At 43.6% G+C, this 26,890-nt stretch overlaps 1 protein-coding gene and 1 pseudogene across 1 annotated transcript; one reads left to right on the forward strand and one right to left on the reverse strand.

Annotated features, from left to right (window-relative positions):
- On the reverse strand, positions 1–10,210 carry LOC139399935 (ras-related protein M-Ras-like). Its single transcript, XM_071145071.1, has 6 exons — positions 9,883–10,210; positions 4,718–4,935; positions 4,295–4,448; positions 3,882–3,981; positions 3,156–3,235; positions 1–2,659 (listed from the first exon to the last, which is right to left on the reverse strand). The coding sequence occupies exons 2-6, from the start codon at positions 4,911–4,913 to the stop codon at positions 2,560–2,562; spliced, it is 630 nt and encodes a 209-aa protein (XP_071001172.1). The 5' UTR covers positions 4,914–4,935; positions 9,883–10,210; the 3' UTR covers positions 1–2,559.
- Positions 6,042–26,890, forward strand: part of LOC139385780 (transmembrane protein 177-like) — a 22,874-nt pseudogene continuing 2,025 nt past the window's right edge.

Raw genomic sequence — 26,890 nt, forward strand, 5'->3', positions numbered from 1 at the left:
TATGTACAATAACATTTTAATTCCTTTGCATATCAAATGAACATAGTGTGTTCTATCACCCAGAAAGTCAAGGATATCTTTGCAGTGAGAGTTTAAAAGAAAGTGACACTCAATCTTTTCATTGGAGTCTGATGACAAGGACATTCATTTTCTAATCGGATCCGTTTTAGCTCTAGAGGCTGTATCTATTCCATGGTGGGTGGAGAGATCAATATTTTGAAATACAGCATTCTACTGACCCAGCAACATGATTAATATCAGGGGCTCCTGCTGAACAAGCACCTCTGAAGGCTGGTATTATGGAAAGGGGGATACCTAGTTAGTTGTACAACTGAATGCCTTCAACTGAAATGTGTCTTCCGCATTTAACCCAACCCCTCTGAATCAGAGGTGCTGCCATAATCGACATCCATGTCTTCAGCGCCCAGGGAAAGGTGGGTTAACTGCCTTGCTCAGGGGCAGAAACACAACATTTTTACCTTGTCAGCTCGGGGAGTCGACCTTTCGGTTACTGGCCCAACACTAACCACTGGGCTACCTGCTTTAGGCACATCATAATACATATTTTACAGATCATTATAAAACAGTCTACTTCAACAGACAAACAGCAGGACACTTAGCGCCTAACAGTCAATGGTTTGACGGCTATATTAGTTATGGTCATCACTACACAGAACATACATGTAAAGACAGTGTGAATAAAGTCCCAAATGGCACCCAATCCCCTATACAGTGCACTACGTTCGTCCAGGGCAAATTTGGGGTGCAACCACAATCTCTTGTAAAAGATTGTTTGGTTCCGAGGTTAAGTAAGCCAAGAACACATACAGACACACAGTCAGAGATAGTATCATTGAATTCACAATACTGTATTTCTTTATTCATTATTGAAACCCTGAAGGAAGCTAGAAAGAAAGGCAGTGGCCATTGTTTTGTGCCTCATCTTCCTCTAGCTCAGTCAGACACAGCCAGTTATAATACATCATGTTGAGGTAACAGGTACAGTAATAAATTATTAATTATTTAAAAAAACACAAGAAATTCAGATCAATAATAAAAAAGTATCAAACATACTTGATACAATATCATTGATTTCTTCAGACCTCTTTTTTTTGTAAAATACTGCCAAAGACACCATGTCTGTTGCTTCATACCCGGGGAAGTAGAACTTTCACTGTACCTCTGGGTACACTCCAGGATTATGTTCAGTAGGTACCAGATGAAAATGTACTGAAACGTGGATTGATTACTTGGACTTCAATAAGAAATGTCAATTTTAGTTTTCCATTGCAAACTGTTTTTCTACAGTGTGCCCTACTGAACACAACCCAGGGCTGAGAGCATAAAACACAAGAGGTTGGTGGCAACTTAATTGGGGAGAACAGGCATGTTGTAATGGCTGGAACGGCATAGTATTAAATACATGGTTTCAGTGTGTTTGATGCCATTCCATATGCATCGTTCCAGACATTATTATGAGCCGTCCTCCCCTCAGCAGCCTCCACTGGTATAAACTGTTCTGTCCAACCGACATGAGACAAGCAAATGAGCTACATGGTATTGACATAATTATGTTAAGCTCAGTTTTTCCACATTGAGTCAATTTCTATTATGTCTTCCCTTTCATCATTGCAATTTTTCCACACATGCAGATATGAAAGTCAAAATCTATTCAAAGTGCAAAGGTACTTCCTTCATTCAAGGGCAAATTTCTAACCAGGGGTGTATTCATTACATTTTTCAATGGAAATAATTTACCATTTAAGAACCAAAACAAGCAAACTGAACAAAACAGGGAGGGACCTACCTGAATTTGTCCAATAGAAAGTCTAGTTTTCGTGCAAAGGTTTTCCGTTTGGAGTTTGCAACAGAATTGGCATTATGAATACACCCCAGATGAGCAAGCCCCAAAGTTTTTCTTGTTTAGTGCTTTAACAGTACAAGCCATTTCATTAGGTATTAAATACTCCCTATCAGACAGAGAACTCGAACATCTTGTTGCTTGGAGTAACTGATCCCCTCAAGCCAGATTCCCCACCAGAAAAATGTAAATAAAAAGTACACATCCTCCCACTTCTCTTCAGGACCCCAAAGCCAAATCCTCTTATGCCTGTGGCTAGTGCAGATAGAATATACTTCATAATCATCCTCTTTATCATTTCAGAATTTAACATTCAACACCATGGAGAACTTACAACCACAACACAAACACTCAGATCATAGGTCCCTAACAACATCTAACGTCACATCTCCCCACCCAGGAGAATACCTTGATGTCCACCTCTACTTCCATGGAGAGCATCATCACTGCACTGTCTGGAAATCAGTCAGTTCATAAGGAGCTCTTCCGGGAGTGCTTTTTTCTGACCAATCAGGGGAAGCGGGCAGACAATGATGCCCCTGTAAGACCCCACTTGGCCATGCCTTGGAGTGAGGGATTTTCTTTGACACCGTAACAGTCAACAGTCAGTTCCTTATCTCCCCCAATTCCCCCTCCAGTTGTTGGTTACTGCCAGTCCGCAGTTCTCTCTAATATCATTGCTAGCAGCGGCGACACCATCACAAGATGACACAGTGGACTTTGTGAGAACCCGTAGATCGTTCTCCTCGCCACTTCATCTTCTTCTTCTTCTTCAGGCTCCTCTCTGGGATCTGCTGCCTGCACAGGAGGAAGAGAGAGAAAGACCGAGCAAAATAGAGAGAAGGGATGGGGGAGAAAGAGAGTGTAGAAAAAGAAGAAAATTTGTAGGAAAGGAGGGTATGTAAAGGAAGGAGTAGACAAGAGAAGGAAAGGACAAGAGAAGGGAGCGTGAGGGTTAAAATCAGATAGTCTTGCTGCTTGGCTAGAGGGCCTCAAAGTCTTTATGTGGTACACTCTAAATGCCTGACAAACAGATGAGTGGGCCCTCCAGCAGGATATGACCACACCGAACATCAACACATACTGGATTCCTCTGAAATTACATGTCTGTTCATTCAGGACATAGCTATAGTTTTCCCCCAACACTTTAACAGACTTTTGCTGGCATTCATGCCATATACAGTATATTTGCAAAGGGAAACCTTTGGTGGTTCTCTATTATTCAAGCATGTATTGATTCCAATATAATGATCAATTCTTAAACATAGCCTTCAAGTCTAGTAGTTTGGCCGACCTTATAACCCTGACTAGTTCATGAAACGCCTTGTCCACATTCATAGGGGGATCCTTGGCACTTGTCTCAATGTACGTGATCTGTGAAAAAACAAACAAACACATTGATCAAACATTCAGGAAAACGACATAGTACACAAGCAAAAAAAATTGAATAGTCTCCGACTTTGCTAGTGCTACAAGGTATACACAAATACTAATGATGCTTTTCCGGCTCATAACAAGAGATGCAAATTTTGCAAGTAAAAACAAAATGTACGCTTAGATCTGCAAACCCAATTTTATACACTCCTACACTGTTCTAAAACAGTAAATGCCAAGCTTGGCTATATTTGTGATTCCTCCTCTCTTCCCCCCCCCCACCACAGAGCCTCCGTGCAATCTTTCCCCAGAGGCCTATATCACACCCTGTAGCTAACTGAGTCAGCATCCCTGCCTGCCCGCCCTGCACCCAAAAACCTCTCTCCCAGGGACAGCAGCCCAGAACACACAGCCCATAAAAACAACCCCAGTCACTGACAACAGCAGTGGGGAAAGGACTTCTACAGGTTCAACTATGGCCCGGACTTTTTCCTGACCATGAAAGACTGGCCAAATGATCCATTCAGACTTAATCAAGAGTACATTAATCAATTTGGACACTGTACTGCATCCAACAAGATATTCAAAACAAAGGATTCAGACATCAAGCTGCCCCACTCCTTGTCTGAGCTGACACTGTACTCACATTGTGTTTGGCAGCCATTTCCTGCCCCTGGTCGCTGGTGATTTTGCGGAGGTGAACCAAGTCCACCTTATTGGCCACCAGCACCATGGGGAAGGCCTCCCTGAAGGAGAGCAGAGGGAAGGAGAAGGACTTAAGAGCAGATGCATCTCATTCAACATAACATGTCTACAGTTACACCATTACACAGCTGACAACCTGACTGGAATGAAAACATTGGATTAACTTTGTCGTGAACATGAGATACAAAAAAGAAAAGCATGTGTAGATGAACCCTTGAACAGTGAGAGCGTTAGAGGGAACACACAAAAGATTGCGGCAGACAACTCAGTCGGAGGCATACGTTACAGTAGCAGCAGTCTCCTGTAGGTGTCTGGCCCATAAGGCACGCATCATTATCAAGAGCTGGGCCTCACCTGTCTTTGACCCTGAGGATGAGCTGGTGGAAGCGGTCCACATGTTCAAAGCTGGCCTTGTCTGTCACAGAGAACACGATGAGGAAGCCATCCCCCGTCCTCATGTACTGCTCCCTCATAGCACTGAACTCCTCTTGGCCTGCTGTATCCAGCACTGTGCAATTACACACATACAGGTACCAGTGTTACAGGTTTTACAAGACGCTACTGTGAATCAACTTCTTGCTTGTTTTCATATGAATGGTTGGAAAAGCTACAAGCTATCAATTGCAAACAAATGCACATATTGTATAGGTCTAAATCTGTGAAACTATATGGGAATACTGTGCCACAACAGTATGTTTCATTAAAATCCTAAACATAATTGATAAAGGACACCAGCCCTTCCTAACCCAGAGAGACAGTGAGAAAATGTCTCCATACCGTCCAGGATGGCCCACTGTCCATCTATCTCTGTGTGTTTCAGGTAGGAGTCCTCGATGGTGGGGTCATAGTCAGACACAAAGATCTTCTGAAAAAACTGGATGGTGAGCGCGCTCTTCCCCACTCCACCATCCCCCACCACCACCAGCTTGTACGTGAGGAGGTTGTCGCTAGGCACCGCGCTGCTGGTTGCCATGGCGACAGGCGGCTGGCTATACCTGGAACACAGCAGGAGAGGGAGGGAGAGAGAGATGAGGAGTATGAGACTGCTGCTGCTAATTCATAGCCAGGGAGTCCAGAGTACACAGAACCATGCATCACACACCAGTCCCTCAGAGAAAGATCAGCTAGCTATCGACACCTCAGTCAATCTCAGCTAGAAGGGCTTCCCGAAAGTGCTGTAGTAAAGAATAGGAAATAGATGTATGTAGCGTGTGTAATAACACTGTAATAACCCAAACACCTGGAGCAGCAGAGCCTTTTAGATATAAATTAGTTTACTGTATATGACTGAGCTGGAGAAAACCCCCTGGTCACTGATTGGCTGTCTGTATGAGGAAGTGCCTTACATAGCCAGCCAGTCAGTCAGTGGTGTAACGGCGAGGCTCTCCCTCCCATTATGTAAGCTATTCCGTTTTCTCCTTATGAGACGGCCAGAATAGCATGGGGCACCAACCACACTCCCAGCACCATTATGAGCAGGGGAAATACGGTCTAGACATATTGATTACTGTGCTTTGTAATTATGGCTTTCGGGGAAAAAAAAGAAAAAAGGCTGACTTCTCTGAAAGAATGGCCTCTAAAGGAACTGTGATGGTGCAATTTCACCAGCTTCCACAAAAACTACTCCAGATTCAGATTCACTGAACAGATTGGTTTAATATTCTGTTGCCTGACAACGTTTTCCCATCTCACACTTTATTTAAAATGGCTGTTTTTCTACTGCGATTTAGTAAGAACCTGGTCCTTCAAAAACATGGACACATTACAGCAATTTCTTTCATGAACCCAATGCTGTATTGGCAAAAGGCAACAGCTTTCACAAGGCATGTCAAGCCACAAAGAGAGTGGTTGATAAACAAGAAAAAGCAAACTGAGGACAACTAGCTTGAAAAACAGCACAGACTGTGGTGGTGGTCATCCCCAACCATTAAAAGTGTTAGAACTTTCTCCAACAGCAGGATAGCGTGAGGGAATATGCTTGATTGTCTTTGAACATGCCTGACCTCAAGCTGCATAGGAGGACAGGCTAAGGGTAGAGGACAGGCTGTGCATGCATTCAGAGAACACAGCCTTGGCTCAGCCCAGGCAGTGGGTAGAGAACATGGCAGTGGGCCGCAGGAAACAGCTGTCAGCTGGTGACGGCAGCACTGCCACCTTCCTGCTCAACACAATAGAGGGAAGGAAAGACATTTCCTTCCTCAAGCGGCCCAGTCAGAACCCTGGAGAAGGATATACTGTAGGAGCTCCCTGCCTCCCTCACGAGGGAACAGCTAGCTAGAGGGAACAGCCTGCAAAACATACTGTACCACTTCACCAGTCAGATGAAGGCCCCCCAAAAATTGTCACGTCATTGGTCTATGACTTGGGTGACTGGGCCTTTCTCTCTGCTTCCACACGGCAAGCGGAGCGCCAAGTCTAGGTCCAAAAGGCTCCTTAACAGCTTTTACACCTAAGCCATAAGACGGCTGAACAATTAATCAAACGGCCACCCACACGATTGCATTGACACCCCCTCACACTTTGTTTTTTAACACTGCTGCTACTCACTGTTTATTATCTCAAAATGCATGTGGGCCAATCAGTTGTGTTGTGACAAGGTAGGGTTGGTATACAGAAGATAACCCTATTTGGTAAAAGTTCAGCCTCAGAGTTACCAGCCTCAGAAATTGCAGCCCAAATAAATTATTCATAGAGTTCAAGTAAGACACATCTCAACATCAACTGTTCAGAGGAGACTGTGTGAGTCAGACCTTCATTTTCAAATTGCTGAAAAGAAACCACTACTAAAGTACACTAATAAGAAGAAAAGACTTGCTTGGGCCAAGAAACACGAGCGAGACATTAAACTGGTGGAAATCTGTCCTTTGGTCAGACAAATCCAAACGTTAGAATTTTGGTTCCAACCGCGGTGTCTTTGTGAGACGCAGAATAGGTGAAGGGATGATCTCCACATGTGTGGTTCCTACTGTGAAGCATGGAGGAGGTGGTGTGATGGTGGGTGCTTTATTTAGAATCCAAGGCACACTTAACCAGCATGGCTACCACAGCATTCTGCAGCGGTACGCCATCCCATCTGGTTTGCGCTTAATGGGACTATCATTTGTTTTCAACAGGACAATGATCCAACACACCTCCAGGCTGTGTAATGGCTATTTGACCAAGAAGGAGAGCTGCATCAGATGAATGGCCTCCACAATCACCCAACCAGATTGAGATGGTTTGGAATGAGTTGGACCGCAGAGTGAAGGAAAAGCAGCCAACAAGTGCTCAGCATATGTGGGAACTCCTTCAAGACTGTTGAAAAAGCCTTCCAGGTGAAGAGTTCCAGGTGAAGCTAGTTGAGAGAAGGCCAAGCTTGTGCAAAGCTGTCATCATTGCAAAAGGTGGCTACATTTGTTTAACACTTTGTTTCCTACATGATTCCATGTGTTATTTCATAGTTTTGATGTCTTCACTATTATTCTACAATGTAGAAAATAGTAAATAGTAAATATATATATATATATATATATATATATATATATATATATATATATATATATATATATAATAACAAACTTGAATAGGTGTGTCCAAACTTGACTGGTTCTGTATATCTTTTTTTACTTATGTATATTTAGTCAATATTTTCTTAACCATTTCTTGAACTGCATTGTTGGTTAAGGGCTTATAAGTAAGCATTTCACATAAGGTCTACAACTGTTATACTCGGTGGATGTCACATATAACATTTTATTTGAAGTACCGCTGATCACCCAATACATACCATTTCTTACCACTCAAGTCCAGCTCAGATCTGTCTCGCTCATCTAGGATTCTCACTTAGGTGCTGACGGCTGAACAATGACCAAGGGAGTGCTGACTAATGCCCTATAGACAGGAAAACGTACCTAGATGTCCAGTAAAGGGCGTGTCATCATCATCCCTACTACTAAATGGCCAGGGTGCCAACTAAAGTCCTGTTGACTGTACATGAGGTCTCAAGATTCTGCATACAAATGAGATCACTAGATTATGGGGCTTCATCTGTGATGACTCCGTGGCAGTGTGGAGCATCACACTCTAGTCATACCACCTCTGGGCAACTACCCTGCTTCTTTCACATCAACTGCAAGTGTACACAATCACGTAATGGACATCTCTGTACTCTGAACTGGACAGCTTTGTGCTCGGTACTCTAGACCACGTGTGTCAACTCATCATTTAATCTGGATCATGGATAACATATTTTGCTACTAAAAGACTGACTGTACAGAACTTGGTAAAGAGTAGGTTGTGGCTTGAGATAAGATGCCTCTTCAGTGAATCAACGTTGGCATACCTCACCAGGTTGCGGTCAGTCAACTTTATGTTGTATTTCATACAGTAACACCTTGTGAGAGTTCTTTGGTTGACACGGCTCAATAAACATGCTTCTCTAAAACAAAACAAGAGTTCAAGCTGCTTTGATCAAGTTTAAATAAAAAAATGCAGTACCTTCAGTGGCATTTGAACTTCTTTGATTGAATAACAAGTGAAAAAGCTTCACCATCATGCCACTCTTGTTGCAGAATTATCTGGTGATTTCACTAGGCTATTAATAGTCAGATGAATATGTGTAGCTATTATTGAAGGTTGCCTTATACATCAGACTGTTACCATGGTTACACCATGGCTATTCAGTCTGAAAGAAGTCACCCTAAAAAAAGATACAAGTCTACATGCCAGAATGTTAAATAAAATGATATTTTTAAAACTTTACCAGTTGTCTGTGCTGTTGGTCCTTTTGACAGTAAGAACAGGAGCTAAAATGTCCACAGGAAAGTCATATTAACCTGACTTCTTGGGGCACCAGTCTGTATATGGCTCTGTCAGCTTGTATTTCCGGTTTGCATTTTCAATCTCCTGATGCATTGCACGTGATGCACAATATGTAAACAATAGTAGAAGGTAACAGTTAGAGCATTGGGCCAGTAACCAAAAGATCACTCGTTCAATACACCAGCTGTCAAGGTGACAAATAAGGTTAAGTGTCTTTCCCTTGAGCAAGACACTTAACCCTGATTTGCAAACGAACAGAACCATATACTGACCAGCAAATTGAAAATCAGGCTACTAACACTTCCCTGTGGATATTTTGTCTCAGATCACCTCTGACATAAGGAAAAAAATACAAATCAGAACACAACAGGTAAAGTAAGTCCAAATTAGGGTTATTCAACATTCTGACTTGTAATGGGACTGCTTGGAAATGTTGAGCCTACATGTTAGAGATGAGAGTATAAATCCTCCTTCCACTCAATTGGATTCTAAAAGGGACGAATATATTGAAGGCTGCATAATGGTGGGTGACCTCATCCTATGATGTGGAGCCTGAAGAATCCTTCAATAGAAATTCCGTAATGATTATAATGCATCTATTCATACATGCCTAGTTGAAAAGGCTAGCGTGAAGTATAAACATTGTAACAAAGTAGCTAAATGTATCAATAGAGTTTGTTCTTGTGATGTTTCATTTCATTCCCTGCAAATTATGATAATTCTAATGGAACGTAGATTAAACACTACTAGGCTACGGTTTACTTCCTCCCTGACAAAACTTGACAAGATTATTCTCATGTTTTTAACTAAATCAGTGATGTATAGGAACTGCTGTGGAGTTACCGCCCTTGGATAACGGATTTTTGTTGCTTCTTGAATGTCAAATATTTTAGAGAAGTTTGCTGCATCAAGCAATTTCCGCAAATGGAATATTGGCGTCCATTTCTTGAATCAGAGGCCCCTCAATGTTACAATGTTGTAAGAATTTAAGTCCACAGTTAAATTGCAAAAACCCAAGTCAAATTAGATAAATATTTACCAAAGCATGGTACAAAACTTGATAAGATTGACCAAGAATGTTTAAGTAGCTGCGATATAGTGGCAGCCTAAAACGAACGACGACAATTTCAGCAATAACTTACCAATATTATATGATATCCGTTGCCGTGAAATAACGCTCCAGCAACCACTTCACGCACAAATATTCCTCATCCCTCTCTCTGTCCGTTACCTCAAATCATTGCCATCATTTTACCTTCGTGACCGGAATGCGCCTCACATAACCGCGATGCAATCCGCTATGTAGCAAATCTTTATATTGCAACAGCTGATACTAAAAATAGAACGGCCTCATAGGGGTGGACACTTGTTGGCTAAAATTGTTTTCCTTCTTCATCATGTCATGACTGAAATAAAAATGTAGTCTACATGTAAAATCATTTAAGCCTTCACAAGAATATACATGTTTTTCTAATGCCAAAATCAGTTGATTTGTTTTTTGGAATGCCCCTTTTTGAGAAAGTGGACTGTTCCGTTTTGTCGACGCCCCCCCAGACTGGTTTAAAGACATACTTTTGTCTAAATCAGGAATGGGCCCTTTTTGTAGCCCCAAAATGTTTGTCTCTGCCCCATGGCAACATGAGTAATTATTTGAAATTAGTTATAAACTACAAAATCTTCTCTCAGTTATAAAATTACTAAATCTTTTCTCCGACCCATGTCAAAATGTGTAGAATTGCATGAAATTAACTTTAAAACAAAAAAAATGTTCTCTCCACTGTCAAGAGGTGGGCCGCTAAAATGTTTTACTGGCAAGTTTCTCTTTGGGCTAGGGTATGTACGGATGTGGGTACGCAGACCGGCAAGCCACTGCTACCCCTCATGATGAGTTCAGATTTTTTTATGGCCCCCACCCTCATCAAAGTTACCCATCCCTGGTCTAAATTCTAAGGTGGCGTCTCTGAGTAGGACATTTCGAATGAACATCAATATAGCTTTTGTAATTATTTTATTGACCATGAGACTTGATTAGTGGCAATTACAATCAGTAGCCTAATTCATTATATTTATATGGTGCACCCATCGCTAAATTCATGAATTATAGCCTATGGCTCAACTAACGATCTCTCATAATGCATCACATGAAATGTATAAAGTGAATCATATGTGAGACTCAGATTACACTGATCATGAAACAAATAATAGAGGTACATGTATACTTCCTATTTAAAAGGCAAAATAGCCTTTCAGCCTAAATAGCCTGCTTCACGATAACGGGGTTTCAGCTAGAATAGAGGTCAGGTGATAGGATCAGATTAATCAAGAGTGTATATGTGTGTGTGTGTGTGTGTGCGTGTGTGTGTGTGTGTGTGTGTGTGTGTGTGTGTGTTTGTGTGTGTGTGTGTGTGTGTGTGTGTGTGTGTGTGTGTGCGCATGTGCGCACATGCATGTCTGTGTTTGTGTGAGGTGGCAGTAAACTAGAACAGATACAATTTATTATGATATTTTTTTCTCCATACTTCTTTTAAACAACATCTATACTGAACAAAAATATAAACGCAACATGGAACAATTTCAACGATTTTACAGAGTTACAGTTCATGTAAGGAAATCAGTCAATTGAAATAAATAAATTAGGCCCTAATCTATGGATTTCACATGACTGGGCAGATCCACAACCATGGGTGGGCCTGGGAGAGCATAGGTCCACCCACTTAGGAACCAGGGTCACCAACTTGGGAGCCAGGCCCAGCCAATCAGAATGCGTTTTTACTCACAAAAGGGCCTTATTACAGACATAAATACTCCTCAGTTTCATCAGCTGACCGAGGTGTCTGGTCTCAGACAATCCCACAGGTGAAGAACCCGGATGTGGTTGGACGCATTGCCAAGTTCTCTAAAACGATATTGGATGCGGCTTATGGTAGAGAAATTAACATTAAATTCTCTGGCAACAACTTTGGTGGACATTCCGGCAGTCAGCATGCCAAATGCATGCTCACTCAAAACTTGAGATATCTGTGGCATTGTGTTGTGTGAAAAAACTGCACATAACATTTTTAGGGTGGCCTTTTATTGTCCCCAGCACAAGGTCCAGCTGTGTAATTATCATTCTCTTTAATCAACTTCTTGATATGCCACACCTGTCAGGTGGATGGATTATCTTGGCAAAGGAGAAATGCTCACTAACACGGAGGTAAATAAATTTGTGCACAAAATTTGAGAGAAATAAGCTTTTTCTGAGTATGGAACAGTTGGGGGATCTTTTATTTCAGCTCATGAAACATGGAACCAACACTTTACATGGTGCGCTTCTATTTTTGTTCAGTGTATATTGATTCTACAGATACATACAGACTGGTCCCTTTCTCCTTGAGAGAGAAAGAGAGCGAGGCTAGCTAGATATGGGTCTGTTCTACCATGAGGACTGCCACTCTTGTGTTCCTCTGTGTACCATATTCATGTGCCTAGGCTGGGCAATTACAATCTCATCCCCTGCATTGTTTTATATTGTGTCCACTACATGAAAAACAAACAAAGCCTGAGGTGAACAAGATGTGGGAACATAAGCACCCTAAACCTTGGGAATACTGATTGGAGATCAGATTATGTTCCTGCCACTATTCACACTGTAACACATACTATATTTTACTCACAATTCTGTTGAGTGGTGTGCATTTATAATGTTAGTTGATCTTCAATTTTAGAGCTGTTGAAATTGCAGTAATTGTTTCTTACAACAAAAACATACACCAATATCACAATAGATTTGGTCAGATATTGTCATGTTTACAAACATGCTTTTCTCAGAGAAGGCCAACATGAGCTGGTCATCAAAGAGAAATCACTGAAAATATATTTTATACATTTTTATCTTAAAAGTCCATGGAGCTTCACCTTCTTAGGGCTCAACTGTAAAAACACACACACACACACACACACACACACACACACACACACACACACACACACACACACACACACACACACACACACACACACACACACACACACACACACACACACACACAGAGAGAGATTTGTACCATTAAGTGGTTATTAATGGCGGGGTGCAGACCTGTGGCAGGGAAGGTGGCAGCGATAGGATCGATGTGATTGTGAATAATCTGATGGGGTAAGGGTGCTGTGCTGCTTGATATCAGGATTGGCTTCATAAATAAGTCATACATTAGATGCTGTTGCTGACTCATTACAGTGGCTAATGGGCATGAAATGAAATGGACAGCTCTCTCTCTCCCACTCTTGCTGTGTGCAGCGGTTCCTGGAACATCTCATATTGATGTTCTTTAGTTAAGCGTGAGGGGAGGGGGGGCTCACTCAAGCCTCCCCTCCCTTCCCTCAGCATGGTGAATTGCGTTAGTGCTTGTCAGGCGTACCGGAAACAAATTATCTATTCAACACTTTCTGTTTTCCAGTAAACTGCCATTCTCCTTTATTCTTATGTAATTATGAGTAGATACACTGAGTGTACAAAACATTAAGAACACCTTCATAATGTCTTCCTTTTGCCCTCAGAACAGCCTCAATTCGTCAGGGCATGGACTCTATAAGGTGTTGAAAGTGTTCCACAGGGATGCTGGTTCATGTTGACTCCAATACTTTCCACAGTTGTGTCAAGTTGGCTGGGTGACAGACCATTCTTGAAAAACGGGAAACCGAAAAACCCAGCAGCGTTGCAGTTCTTGACACAAACCGGTGCGCCTGGCACATACCTCCATACCCTGTTCAAAGGCATTTAAATATTTTGTCTACCCCATTCACCCTCTGAATGGCTCACATACACACAATCCATGTCTCAATTGTCTCAAGGCTTAAAAATCATTATTTAACCTGTCTCCTCCCCTTCATCTAGACTGGTTGAAGTGGATTTAACAAGTAACATCAATAAGGGATCATACTGTAGCTTTCAACTGGATTCACCTGGTCAGTCTATGCCATGGAAAGAGCAGGTGTTTTAATGTTTTGCACACTCAGTTTATAATAGCAGGATACTACACCCTTCTCTATCCTCGAAAGAGATTTTGGTCATAAAAACATTTTGGAAAATGAATACAAAACATAAACAATAATCCCTTGGACAGCTTTGATACTGGGAACCCATGTTCGGAACAACATCATGAAAAGACAGAGACTAAAGAGGTATTGGAAACCTCAAAGAATGGTTTCCCTGTTTAACGAATGGACACGTTCACTATAGACTGTAAATTATTTGGAGGCAATCATGTTCAAAGGGCGCTAGATTGACCAACTGATCTTCACTCAAACTGATTGATTGCTCAATCGATGAAGCAAGAGGTGATCTTAATTTGATTATTGATTTAAATTTTACATACGTGTGTGTGAGGGACATATTTCTGAGACTGTGCTAACTTACAAAATTGTATTGATTTTAACAACATGACCCTTTGGACAAATCATGCTTTATTTAGGTGATATTTTCAAGTACCCCTGACTGCAGTGTGCAGTTCGGGGCGGGGCTCGATGTGGGCGGAGTCAAACATTTGACTCCACTCACATTTGACCCCGCCCACTGGTGTTTTTTTGTCCATCTAAGGTTTGGCAGTCACACACTGGAAACAAACACACACGTTTGTGCAAATCACACGTTGAATACAAACGTATTTCATTTTTGAAGATCGTAAGAAATATTATATAAAGTGGTACCAGCACGTGTTGTAACACTTTTTGCTTCATGCTATATTTGAGACAAGCTACTGATATTGTTCCAGTGAACAACAGACTTGTTACGTATGTCATGTACTGTTAAAATTGTGTTGATAAATGTTATAACTTTGTAATTATATTATTTAATTGAGCATATATATACAGTTACTACCTATCCTGATTTATAATGCTATTTGCTTTCCTCATGAGAATGGAGACAGACTATACCATATAGACATACTGGCAAGCTGAATGTGCTTTGTACATGAAGTTATACCAGCTCCAGTACAGAGATCAGAGACTCGGGTGACTTCCACGTCATCTTTACTAAACAACATAACACAATTAACAACTGAAACAATTAACACAGCAGACAAAAACAAGGTTTGACCACTCAAAAATGGCTTCACTCCTGCTCCTCAAGAGGCAAAAACAGTCATTTTCTTTTTGTCAACTGCCTCCACACAGAACTTCTCATAATCTCTCTGTAACTGGAACGGGAACATGAATGGTTCCTTGAGGAGAATATTTTCCTCTTCATCCGCTCTTCACCGTAGTTCTTTAAGGGTTGTAATGCGGTCTTCCCGGTCCATCCCAATTACACTAGTTAGGGAAACAGTGCCTTTAAATGTTTGGCGCTCGCACCACCTTGCTGCCTCTAGGGTGTCCCTTAGAAGAACATCTGCTTCCTTGAAGAAAAAGGAAGAATAAATATTAATAGTGCCTCATTGGGCGATCAAGACAAATTACACCACACTTTCACAATACCACCATGCAAACAAAAGCCACTATTACTAAAGGGGTTTTCAGTGATATCTATAACTACTCAACAAGTCATTCAAATGATCTGTTTGGTAGTATTTGGCATGAGAGGGTGAGTAGGCTATTAAGAAGGAAAACATGAACTGAGAGCTCTAATTTTCAACTTTATAGTAGCCTAAGTATTTCAGTAAGCACAACATATTTTCAGAATGATGTTCTCACCTGTAATGCATTCATTATCATCAGGCATAAGTGCAGAGACAGGATTATGTGGTCATCAAAGTTGTGGACACCATCCTCCAACTCCTGGTACCTGTAGACCATGCCACAGTTCAGGCATGATCTTCTGTTGATATGCCTAAAAAGAAAATTCAACCAAAGGTGTTAAATATTCTATGCATGCCGTTTGAGACTAATATAATTTCTTCTTCTATTTTTCATTGTATGAGGGAATCATGTACTGTTTGATCATAAGGATGTTAGAAGTTAGAATCAATGAAAGAACTAGGATATTACTGACCTTCAACTACACCTGTGGTCGTCAGAATCCTCCCTTTTGCAGTGATCAGTAGAGGGTCACTGAGTACGAAATCACACTCCTTGCATCTGGCCTCTTTTGGGATCAGGTGCTTCGGAAAGCCACTCGATATCTTTCCATCTCTTGACTGTTGTATGACAGCCTGGGGGAGTTCAGCAGGTAGTTTTTTATTTGTCATGAGGTAGTTCACCATCCGTGCTACACCTTTATCACTTGGTGGATAATTCTCCTCTTTCGCTTCACTTGTATCCTGTTCTGTGGTGTGCTGTGGTGGAAGGTTTCTCTCTTCTGTGGTTTTCATCCTCCTAAACAGTTGCCTTTTTGTTACAAAGAGGTGCCATTTATCAATTGCTTTATGTATGCGAGAATGCCTTGCTTTTGAACAAGGACAATGCCAGCTGTTCTGCTTACTATCATAAGCTGTCACAACCCTTCCAAGCCTACTATAATAAGACAGTTTCGGCTCGTACACCAAAATGTGAATTTTTGTCGATGGTCCACCAACAGTCAGCTGGACAGACAGGGGCACACCCTCAGTATCTGCCTCACGTTGACGCCTTGCGCTCCTCACTAAACCATTTATTCTCTACCATTGTCACCAAGGCCTCCTCTGTCAAAGTCACTGTTGTGTTGCCTGCACGTGGGCAGTACAATAAGGAACGTATATGCTGACATTCAAAAGGCAGCATCCTACACCTTAAAGCAAAGTCAGCATTGGGACGACATTGGTCAACCTCACACCTCAATTTCTGTGTGGGTCCCCAAGTATTTTTCACAACATGTATGGGTGTTGCTGGACCAGGAAATGTATTTTCGACTGCAAACACACAATTTCTCACATTAATGCGCTCACATGCCAAAAATATTTCCTTGGACACCATTTCAAAGCAATGTGTATACTTTCTTCGTCAATGTGTTTTGAAGTTTTTCATATTTAACTTCAGTTTGCAGTGTGGAGAAGTTACAATGACTTCTTGAGTTGCCATGTATGTTGGGACCAGGTGATTTAGGGAGCCGTATCTGAGGTATATGGAATGTAGTGGATGCTACTGGTTGCTCTTTAAGGGCCTCTGGGTGCTCTTGAGGGGCCTCTGGGGACTGTTTAAGGGCCTCTGGGTGCTCTTGAGGGGCCTCTGGGGACTGTTTAAGGACCTCTAGGTGCTCTTGAGGGGCCACTGGATGCTGATGGTATGTCAGGTGCTTCAGAAACTGTGCTCTGTTGATTATTGATGCTGTGCAATAACAACAATGAAAGTGTGTCACATTTCTACAACTGAAGCCACACCTTATGATTGTGAACTCTGAAAGAAAGGAATAACAGTAAAGTAACAAGTTATACAATTAAACTAAATACACTGATGTAACTGAAAAAATAGGGCAAATCAAAAAACGTGAATGGCAAATATATTCAATAAACAAAGAAAGAAATATTACCTCTGTGCCTCACTGAAGCATGACCTTTGATGTGGTTGTTGACCATAGCCTTATATCTGCAGAAGGGGCAGTAATGAAGTTGACTGCTGCAGCATTTTTAAATTTTCCAATAACACTGTCACACCCTGACCATAGTTTACTTTGTATATTTCTATGTTGTGGTTGGTCAGGGTGTGATCTGAGTGGGCATTCTATGTTACATGTCTAGTTTGTCTAGTTCTATGTTCGGCCTGATATGGTTCTCAATCAGAGGCAGGTGTTCGTCATTGTCTCTGATTGGGAACCATATTTAGGTAGCCTGGGTTTCACTGTGTGTTTTTGGGTGATTGTTCCTGTCTATGTGTTTTTCACCAGATAGGCTGTTTTAGGTTTTCGTTACGGTCATCACGTTCTTTATTTTGTAGTGTTTGCATTGATTCGTGTTTTACGTTTGTTCATTAAAACATGGATCGCAATCTACACGCTGCATTTTGGTCCGACTCTCCTTCTCATACAGAAAACCGTTACAGAATCACCCACCACCAACGGACCAAGCAGCGTGTCAACAGGCAGCAACAGCAGCGTAAAGAGGAATGGACATGGGAGGACGTTTTGGATGGCAAGGGCTGTTACACTTGGGAGGAGATACTGGCTGGAAGAGATCGCCTCCCATGGGAACAGGTGGAGGCACTTAGGAGAGCAGAGGCAGCCGGAGAGAGGAGCCGACGATATGAGGGAACACGACTGGCAAGGAAGCCCGAGAGGCAGCCCCAAAAATTTCTTGGGGGGGGGGCTAACAGGGAGTATGGCTACGCCAGGTAGGAGACCTGCGCAAACTCCCTGTGCTTACCGGGGGGCTAGAGAGACCGGACAGGCACCGTGTTATGCAGTGGTGCGCACGGTGTCTCCAGTGCGGGTGCATAGCCCGGTGCGGTATATTCCAGCTCCGCGTGTCTGCCGGGCTAGATTGAGCGTCGAGCCTAATGCCATGAAGCCGGCTCTACGCAGCTGGTCCCCAGTGCGTCTCCTTGGGCCGGCTTACATGGCACCAGCCTTGCGCTCGGTGTCTCCGGTTCGCCTGCATAGCCCAGTGCGGGCTATTCCACCTCGCCGCACTGGCAGGGCGACCGTGAGCATTCAACCAGGTAAGGTTGGGCAGGCTCGGTGCTCAAGAGCTCCAGTGCGCCTGCACGGTCCGGTTTTTCCAGTACCACCTCCACACCCCAGCCCTCCGGTAGCAGCTCCCCGCACCAGGCTTCCTGTGCGTGTCCTCGGCCCAGTACCACCAGTGCCAGCACCACGCATCAGGCCTACAGTGCGCCTCGCCTGTCCAGCGCTGCCAGAGCCTTCCTCCTCTTCAGCGCTGTCGGAGTCTCCCGCCTGTTTAGCGCTGTTAGAGCCTTCCTTCTCTACAGCGCTGCCGGAGTCTCCCTCCAGTTCAGAACTGCCAGTTTGCAAGGAGCTGCCAGTCAGCAAGGAGCTGCCAGTCAGCAAGGAGCTGCCAGTCTGCAAGGAGCTGCCAGTCTGCAAGGAGCTGCCAGTCTGCAAGGAGCTGCCAGTCTGCAAGGAGCTGCCAGTCAGCAAGGAGCTGCCAGTCTGCAAGGAGCTGCCAGTCTGCAAGGAGCTGCCAGTCTGCAAGGAGCTGCCAGTTTGCAAGGAGCTGCCAGTTTGCAAGGAGCTGCCAGTTTGCAAGGAGCTGCCAGTTTGCAAGGAGCTGCCAGTCTGCAAGGAGCTGCCAGTCTGCAGGGAGCTGCCAGTCTGCAAGGAGCCGCCAGAGCTGCCAGTCTGCAGGATGCCGCCAGAGCTGCCAGTCTGCAAGGAGCCGCCAGAGCTGCCAGTCTGCAAGGAGCCGCCAGAGCTGCCAGTCTGCAAGGAGCCGCCAGAGCTGCCAGTCTGCAAGGAGCCGCCAGAGCTGCCAGTCTGCAAGGAGCCGCCAGAGCTGCCAGTCTGCAAGGAGCCGCCAGAGCTGCCAGTCTGCAAGGAGCCGCCAGAGCTGCCAGTCTGCAAGGAGCCGCCAGAGCTGCCAGTCTGCAAGGAGCCGCCAGAGCTGCCAGTCTGCATGGAGCCGCCAGGGCCGCCAGTCTGCATGGAGCAGCCAGGGCCGCCAGTCAGCATGGAGCAGCCAGGGCCGCCAGTCAGCATGGAGCAGCCAGGGCCGCCAGTCAGCATGGAGCAGCCAGGGCCGCCAGTCAGCATGGAGCAGCCTGGGCCGCCAGTCAGCATGGAGCAGCCAGGGCCGCCAGTCAGCATGGAGCAGCCAGGGCCGCCAGTCAGCATGGAGCAGCCAGGGCCGCCAGTCAGCATGGAGCAGCCAGGGCCGCCAGTCAGCATGGAGCAGCCAGAGCAGCCAGTCAGCATGGAGCAGCCAGAGCAGCCAGTCAGCATGGAGCAGCCAGAGCAGCCAGTCAGCATGGAGCAGCCAGAGCTGCCAGTCAGCATGGAGCAGCCAGAGCTGCCAGTCAGCATGGAGCAGCCAGAGCTGTCAGTCAGCATGGAGCAGCCAGTCAGCATGGGGCAGCCAATCAGCATGGAGCAGCCAGAGCTGCCAGTCGACCAGACTCTTCCAGAGCTGCCAGTCGACCAGACTCTTCCAGATCTGCCAGTCGACCAGACTCTTCCAGATCTGCCAGTCGACCAGACTCTTCCAGATCTGCCAGTCGACCAGACTCTTCCAGATCTGCCAGTCGACCAGACTCTTCCAGATCTGCCAGTCGACCAGACTCTTCCAGATCTGCCAGTCGACCAGACTCTTCCAGATCTGCCAGTCGACCAGACTCTTCTAGATCTGCCAGTCGACCAGACTCTTCCAGATCTGCCAGTCGACCAGACTCTTCCAGATTCTCCAGTCAGCCAGGATCTGCTAGATCCAACTATCTGCCTGGGCTTCCTCTCAGTGCTGAGCTTCCTCTCAGTGCTGAGCTACCCATCAGTCCCGAGCTACCTCTGTCCCGAGCTGTCCCTCTGTCCCGAGCGGTCATTAAGGAGGGTAACCTATCTAGGGACGCTAAGGAGGTGGACTAAAACGATTATGGAGTGGGGTCCACGTCCAGCGCCAGAGCCGCCACCGTGGACAGATGCCCACCCAGACCCTCCCCTATAGGTTCAGGTTTTGCGGCCGGAGTCCGCACCTTGGGGGGGGGGTATTGTCACACCCTGACCATAGTTTACTTTGTATATTTCTATGTTGTGGTTGGTCAGGGTGTGATCTGAGTGGGCATTCTATGTTACATGTCTAGTTTGTCTAGTTCTATGTTCGGCCTGATATGGTTCTCAATCAGAGGCAGGTGTTCGTCATTGTCTCTGATTGGGAACCATATTTAGGTAGCCTGGGTTTCACTGTGTGTTTTTGGGTGATTGTTCCTGTCTATGTGTTTTTCACCAGATAGGCTGTTTTAGGTTTTCGTTACGGTCATCACGTTCTTTATTTTGTAGTGTTTGCATTGATTCGTGTTTTACGTTTGTTCATTAAAACATGGATCGCAATCTACACGCTGCATTTTGGTCCGACTCTCCTTCTCATACAGAAAACCGTTACAAACACACTAATGTGTCTCTATGCATCAAAGAAAATAAGCATAGATATAAAACACATGATAATTAGATAAGCAATAGGCATTTCATTTAATTATTGTATATACTATGTGTAGGCTGTGTAGACTCGCTATGTGTAACTTAGGGAATGGCCGTCAGCATCAACGATGCACATTTAGAGCCAGCCAAACACAACAAGGCATACATTGAAGAAACACAGAAAATCCACGATCAGATTCATTGTAAGCAATTTGCTAGCTCATGTGCAAATGGGTGCTAAGTAACACTATGCTAACATCGGTCCGGTAGTTGGTTATATAAAAAAATACCACTGCACTAGTATAACATGAATATTACAAAGCACAATATGCATAATGACCGCCTCACTTCCAAGGTTTATATTTTTATCCATGTAGGTTAGGTTCGATTAAGATTCGCGTTCGTTGACGTGTCTTGGGTGACCTTGAAGGAGACGGGAAGGGTTCGGGTTAAACGCATTTGACTCCACCCTCATTGAGTCCACCACCGAACTGCAATCAGGGGCTTCTCAATATTTTATTGATTGGTTTGTGTTTCAAGTTAGACCCATAATAACCCATGGTGTTCAGTAACTTTCCCAACACCTGTAAGCGTTCTACATACATTGGTGTGGATAATATTTCTCGATTGCATTAAATGATTAGTCAGATCATTAGCAGTAGGATTTAGATTAGTCAAAAGCTTTCCATCCACTGGTGTTTTGACCTTCTGATGTAGGCTACAAACATCCAACTGAAAAGTAAAGGCTTAATAGATACAGAAAATCCATAGTCAAATTAGGGAGAGCTCCAAAGGTTACCACTAGCCTCCCCTGGATAATTCTAATCTCAATTTGACACACTGAATTTGACACCCTTCACAATAACACCATTTAACAGCCTTTACATTTGTCACCGTGGCAGCCAGAGCTTCTTTCGCCGATCATTAAAATCAGTGGAGGCTGCTGAGGGGAGGACAGCTCATAATAACGGCTGGAATGGAGTCAATGAAATGGTATCATACACATCAAAGACGTGGTTTCCATGTGGTTGACACCACTCCACTGACTCCATTCCAGCCATTATTATGAGCTGTCCACCCCTCAGCAGCCCCCACTGATTAAAACACATCTTACTCCATCTGCCCTGCTCGCATGTGCTCCCTGTTGCTTAGTGACCTCGTTCAGTTTAATGAAAAGGGGATTATGAGAAAGATGTGGTCTTAAGGTGATCTGGTGTCCATATTAATGTTGGCCTGGTAGACTAGAAATAGGCTGTAATGTAGAGCTCTGGTCTTAAGACCACTGGAGCAAAGAGCAGGGTAAAGATCTAGAGACCTTTGTGTGAGGAACACAAAAAACATTCTAATACCAGCATGCTTAATGGGAATGGGTAACCTGCTTCTTTTGACTGTTCTCTTTTCAAGGGATGGGAGATTCCCACATTGCTCCTAGTGCCAGTTGCCATGGAGACAGAGGCGCTTTCTCTCTTGGAGTGGATCATAGCCTCTTGCTCTTTTTGTGTACATACACTACTGTTCAAAAGTTTGGGGTCACTAAGAAATGTCCTTGATTTTTAAAGAAAAGCACATTTGTTTGTCCATTAAAACAACATCAAATGTATCATAAATACAGTGTAGACATTGTTAATGTTATAAATAACTATTGTAGCTGGAAACGGCAGATTTTTTATGGAATATATTCATAGGTGTACAGAGGCCCATTATCAGAAACCATCACTCATGTGTTCCAATGGCACGTTGTGTTAGCTAATCCAAGTTGATCATTTTAAAAGGCTAATTGATCATTAGAAAACCTTTTTGCAATTATGTTAGCACAGCTGAAAACTGTTGTCCTGATTAAAGAAGCAATAAAACTGTCCTTCTTTAGACAAGTTGAGTATCTGGAGCATCAGCATTTGTGGGTTTGATTACAGGCTCAAAATGGCGAGAAACAAAGAACTTTCTTCTGAAACTCGTCAGTCTATTCTTGTTATGAGAAATTAAGGCTATTCCATTGCCACGGAATTGCCAAGGAACTGAAGATATTGTACAACACTGTGTAATACTCCCTTCACAGAACAGCGCTAACTGGCTCTAACCAGAATAGAAAGAGGAGTGGGAGGCCCCGGTGCACAACTGAGCAAGAGGAGAAGTACATTAGAGTGTCTAGTTTGAGAAACAGATGCCTCACAAGTCCTCAACTGGCAGCTTCATTAAATAGTACCCGCAAAACACCAGTCTCAACATCAACAGTGAAGAGGTGACTCCGGGATGCTGGCCTACTAGGCAGAGTTGCAAATAAAAAGTAATATCTCAGACTGGCCGATAAAAATAAAAGATTAAGATGGGCAAAAGAACACAGACACTGGACAGAGGAACTCTGCCTAGAAGGCCAACATCCCGGAGTCACCTCTTCACTGTTGACGTTGAGACTGGTGTTCTGCAGGTACTACTTAATGAAGCTGCCAGTTGAGGACATGTGAGGCCAATTTGTTTCTGTAACATTTTGGTACGTGATCTCTTTTTTAGAAAATGTCAGACATTTAAGACACAAAATTAAGATCTATATTTCATAGGACTTCTTCGTTATTAGAACTTATGGGTTGAAGTTTTTTTTGTGCAGATGATCATATATTCAGGTAGGGCTTGGTGACCATTGAAAATGACACAGGTGTCTACGCCCCCTTCCACGCTGTCATACAGGGTTAGGGGGTCTCCACCGGGGGTCTCCGGTGGCACAATAAGACCTGGTGTGCCAATAGTAGACAATAGTATCATAACACTAATCTGTCACACATCAGACCCATTTTCCTAGATTTTCATCTTGTACTAAGTAATGTATTTTCATTATATCACATCCACCTAATGACAGATTAGTGTCTATCCGACTCATTGGGGTGAAACCTATTGTTCTTTTTAGATTTGGTCAAATAACTCAAGCATAGATTGGTCAAGTATAGAGGCCATGAGTAACTTGGTCAAAAATAATGGCACTGATTGGCCTATAGGTGGCTTGTTATAAGCAGTCTCATATCCACCTCTCCATTTGACTTAATGATTTGAAACGTTTTATGTGGTTGTCTATCTACATGCTGAACAAATTTGCCTCAAGAACCCATAAGATATATGTTCCTCCATCGTTGACATTTTTTTTAAATGTTGAAAAACTTCTGAACAAATGTTGTATGTTGTCACACCCTGATCTGTTTCACCCGTCTTTGTGAATGTCTCCACCCCCTCCAGGTGTCGCTCATCTTCCCCCATTATCCCCTGTGTATTTATACCTGTGTTCTATGTTTGTCTGTTGCCAGTTCATCTTGTTTGTCAAGTCAACCAGCTCCTGATTTTCCCAGTGTCTTTTTCTCGCCCTCCTAGTTTTGACCCTTGCCTGTCCTAACTCTGAGCCCGCCTGCCTGACCCAGAGCCTGCCTGCCGACCTGTATCTTTGCCCCACTTCTGGATTATTGACCTCTATCTACCCTGACCCTGAGCCTGCCTGCCGTTCAGTACCGTTGCCCCACCTCCTGGTTTACTGACCCCTGCATGCCTTGACCTGTCTATTGCCTGCCCCTGTCGGATTATTAAACCATTTGTTTACTCGACGTTGTCTACATCTGGGTCTTACCTTCATACCTGATATATGGAGGCCCATGGTACATATTTTAACTTTGTTTGAGAAAAGCTAAGAGATTGGTTAAGATGACTGAATTATTAATAAATAAGATTGTACATGTTCATTTAAATCCTTTGTAAATCCACTTCATAACGGCCTATCAACTTGAACGTTTTAGGGTCATCAAACACAAAAGGATGTGGACACTTGCTTGTCGAACATCTCATTCCAAAATCATGGGCATTAATATGGAGTTGGTCCCCCCTTTGCTGCTATAACAGCCTCTACTCCTCTGGGAAGGCTTTCCACTAGATGTTTGAACATTGCTGGGGGGCCTTGATTCCATTCAGCCACAAGAGCATTAGTGAGGTTGGGCACTGACTTTGAGTGATTATGCCTGGCTCGCAGTCGGTGTTCCAATTCATCCCAAAGGTGTTCAATGGGGTTGAGGTCAGCGCTCTGTGCAGGCCAGTCAAGTTCTTCCACACCAAGCTAACACCACTCCAGCCAACGCTTGGCATTGCGCATGGTGATCTTAGGCTCGTGTGCGGCTGCTCGGCCAAGGAAACCCATTTCATGAAGCTCCCGACGAATAGATATTGTGCTGATGTTGCTTCCAGAGGGCATAAAATAATCAAAAACATCTTCTCATGGACAAAGTCAGATTCACTATAGTTCCAAAAGACTTTAAGAAAATAATGTTGATGCATTCAAAAATGGGCACACTATACTTCGATAATATGCTAAAATACTTATTATCATGAATTATAGGATCAAATGTAGGCCCATGGTAGATGTTTTAACTTGGTTTGAGAAAAGCTATGGGATGGTTAAAATAATGCTGAGTTATTTGCAAATATCAGATTTTACATTTAAACAACTTTAAATCCACTCCACAGTTACCTATCAACTTAAAACATATCAGCGCTATCATGGACGTCCCTAAAATGAACCACACTGAATATGGTATTGATACCTAAAAAAAAACAAGGAAACTATAAAGCACTCATTCTTTGCATATTTAACGCTAATGGTCAAAATAATCTTCTCCTCATGAACCATACATCATATTCACTCCAGATGTTGTATTTAGATTCATGATTGCACGTGAAGAAGATAGTTCCTACATGATAGAGGGCTTGCTTTGATATCCAACTGATCTTGTGTCCTTTATGTCATCCTGTGAACCCCGTTCATTGCTTCTCACAGCTATATTTTTAAATAGCATTTTCTGCATTCTCCAACAACACCATTGAAATGTAATAACAGTTCGTAGGCATGTTGACACGTTTTGAGCTCTTCCAAGGAGCACATCATTACAGCTCAGGGCCTGAATCCCCATTCCTACACGAATCAATGTTTTTCTGTCAGTAATAATGCATGAGAAGAGTGATATACACACCATAATTGCCCAAAAGTCTTATGCTGGTGAACCCCCAGATGTTTTTTTGAGTGCAGGCCAGTAATCCAGAATTCTCTATCCATCACATTCACAATGACAGGTTTATACATTTTCTCTGCAGTTCACGTGCACTCAAGGACACACACACACACACACACACACACACACACACACACACACACACACACACACACACACACACACACACACACACACACACACACAGGTTTATACATTTTCTCTGCAGTTCACGTGCATTCAAGGACGACACACACACACTCACACACACACTCTCACACACACACACACTCTCTCACACACACACACACTCTCACACACACACACACACACACACACACACACACACACACACACACACACACACACACACACACACACACACACACACACACACACACACACACACACAGGTTTATACATTTTCTCTGCAGTTCACATGCATTCAAGAACGACACACACACACTCACACACACACTCTCACACACACACACTCTCACACACACACACTCTCACACACTCACACACACACACACTCACACACACACACACACACACACACACACACACACACACACACACACACACACACACACACACACACACACACTTCAATAAAGACTTCAGCCACCCCATGCCATTGACTGTTCTCGGTGCTACTGTCAAGTAAGCGATACAGCATCAGGTCTCGGACCAACAGGCTCCGAGACAACTTCTGTCTCCAAGAAATTAGACTTTTGAATAGCTAATCAACGGACTATCTGTGCAGACTATCTGATTATCTGAGCTCAATGTACACTCACAGCAGGTCTCTATCAACACACACACACGCACACACACACACACACGTATCGCTGCACATTGATGTGGTTTTGGTAGTGCCTGTAGGCAGACTCCGCACTGTGCATAGGACCCCACAGCCACTAGGGGGACCCCCCCAGTCGTAAATCAGTCGGGGTCTCAACTTGATTTAGAAATTTGCTAGTGCATCAGCAGTTTTTCTCCTGTCAGTCACTGACAGTCACATAATTAGCACATGTCAGCTAACATTTGATAAGATTGGTAGGTAAGTTAGTATAGCCAGCTATCTAAACCTTGGATGGCTGAATTAACTATCGGGCACGAAGGGCATGTGCCCAAATCTCTCTTAGGGCCCCGAAAGGCTAGAGG

This window comes from Oncorhynchus clarkii, chromosome 3 (genome assembly GCF_045791955.1).
Source record: "Oncorhynchus clarkii lewisi isolate Uvic-CL-2024 chromosome 3, UVic_Ocla_1.0, whole genome shotgun sequence".
Lineage (NCBI taxonomy): Eukaryota > Metazoa > Chordata > Actinopteri > Salmoniformes > Salmonidae > Oncorhynchus > Oncorhynchus clarkii.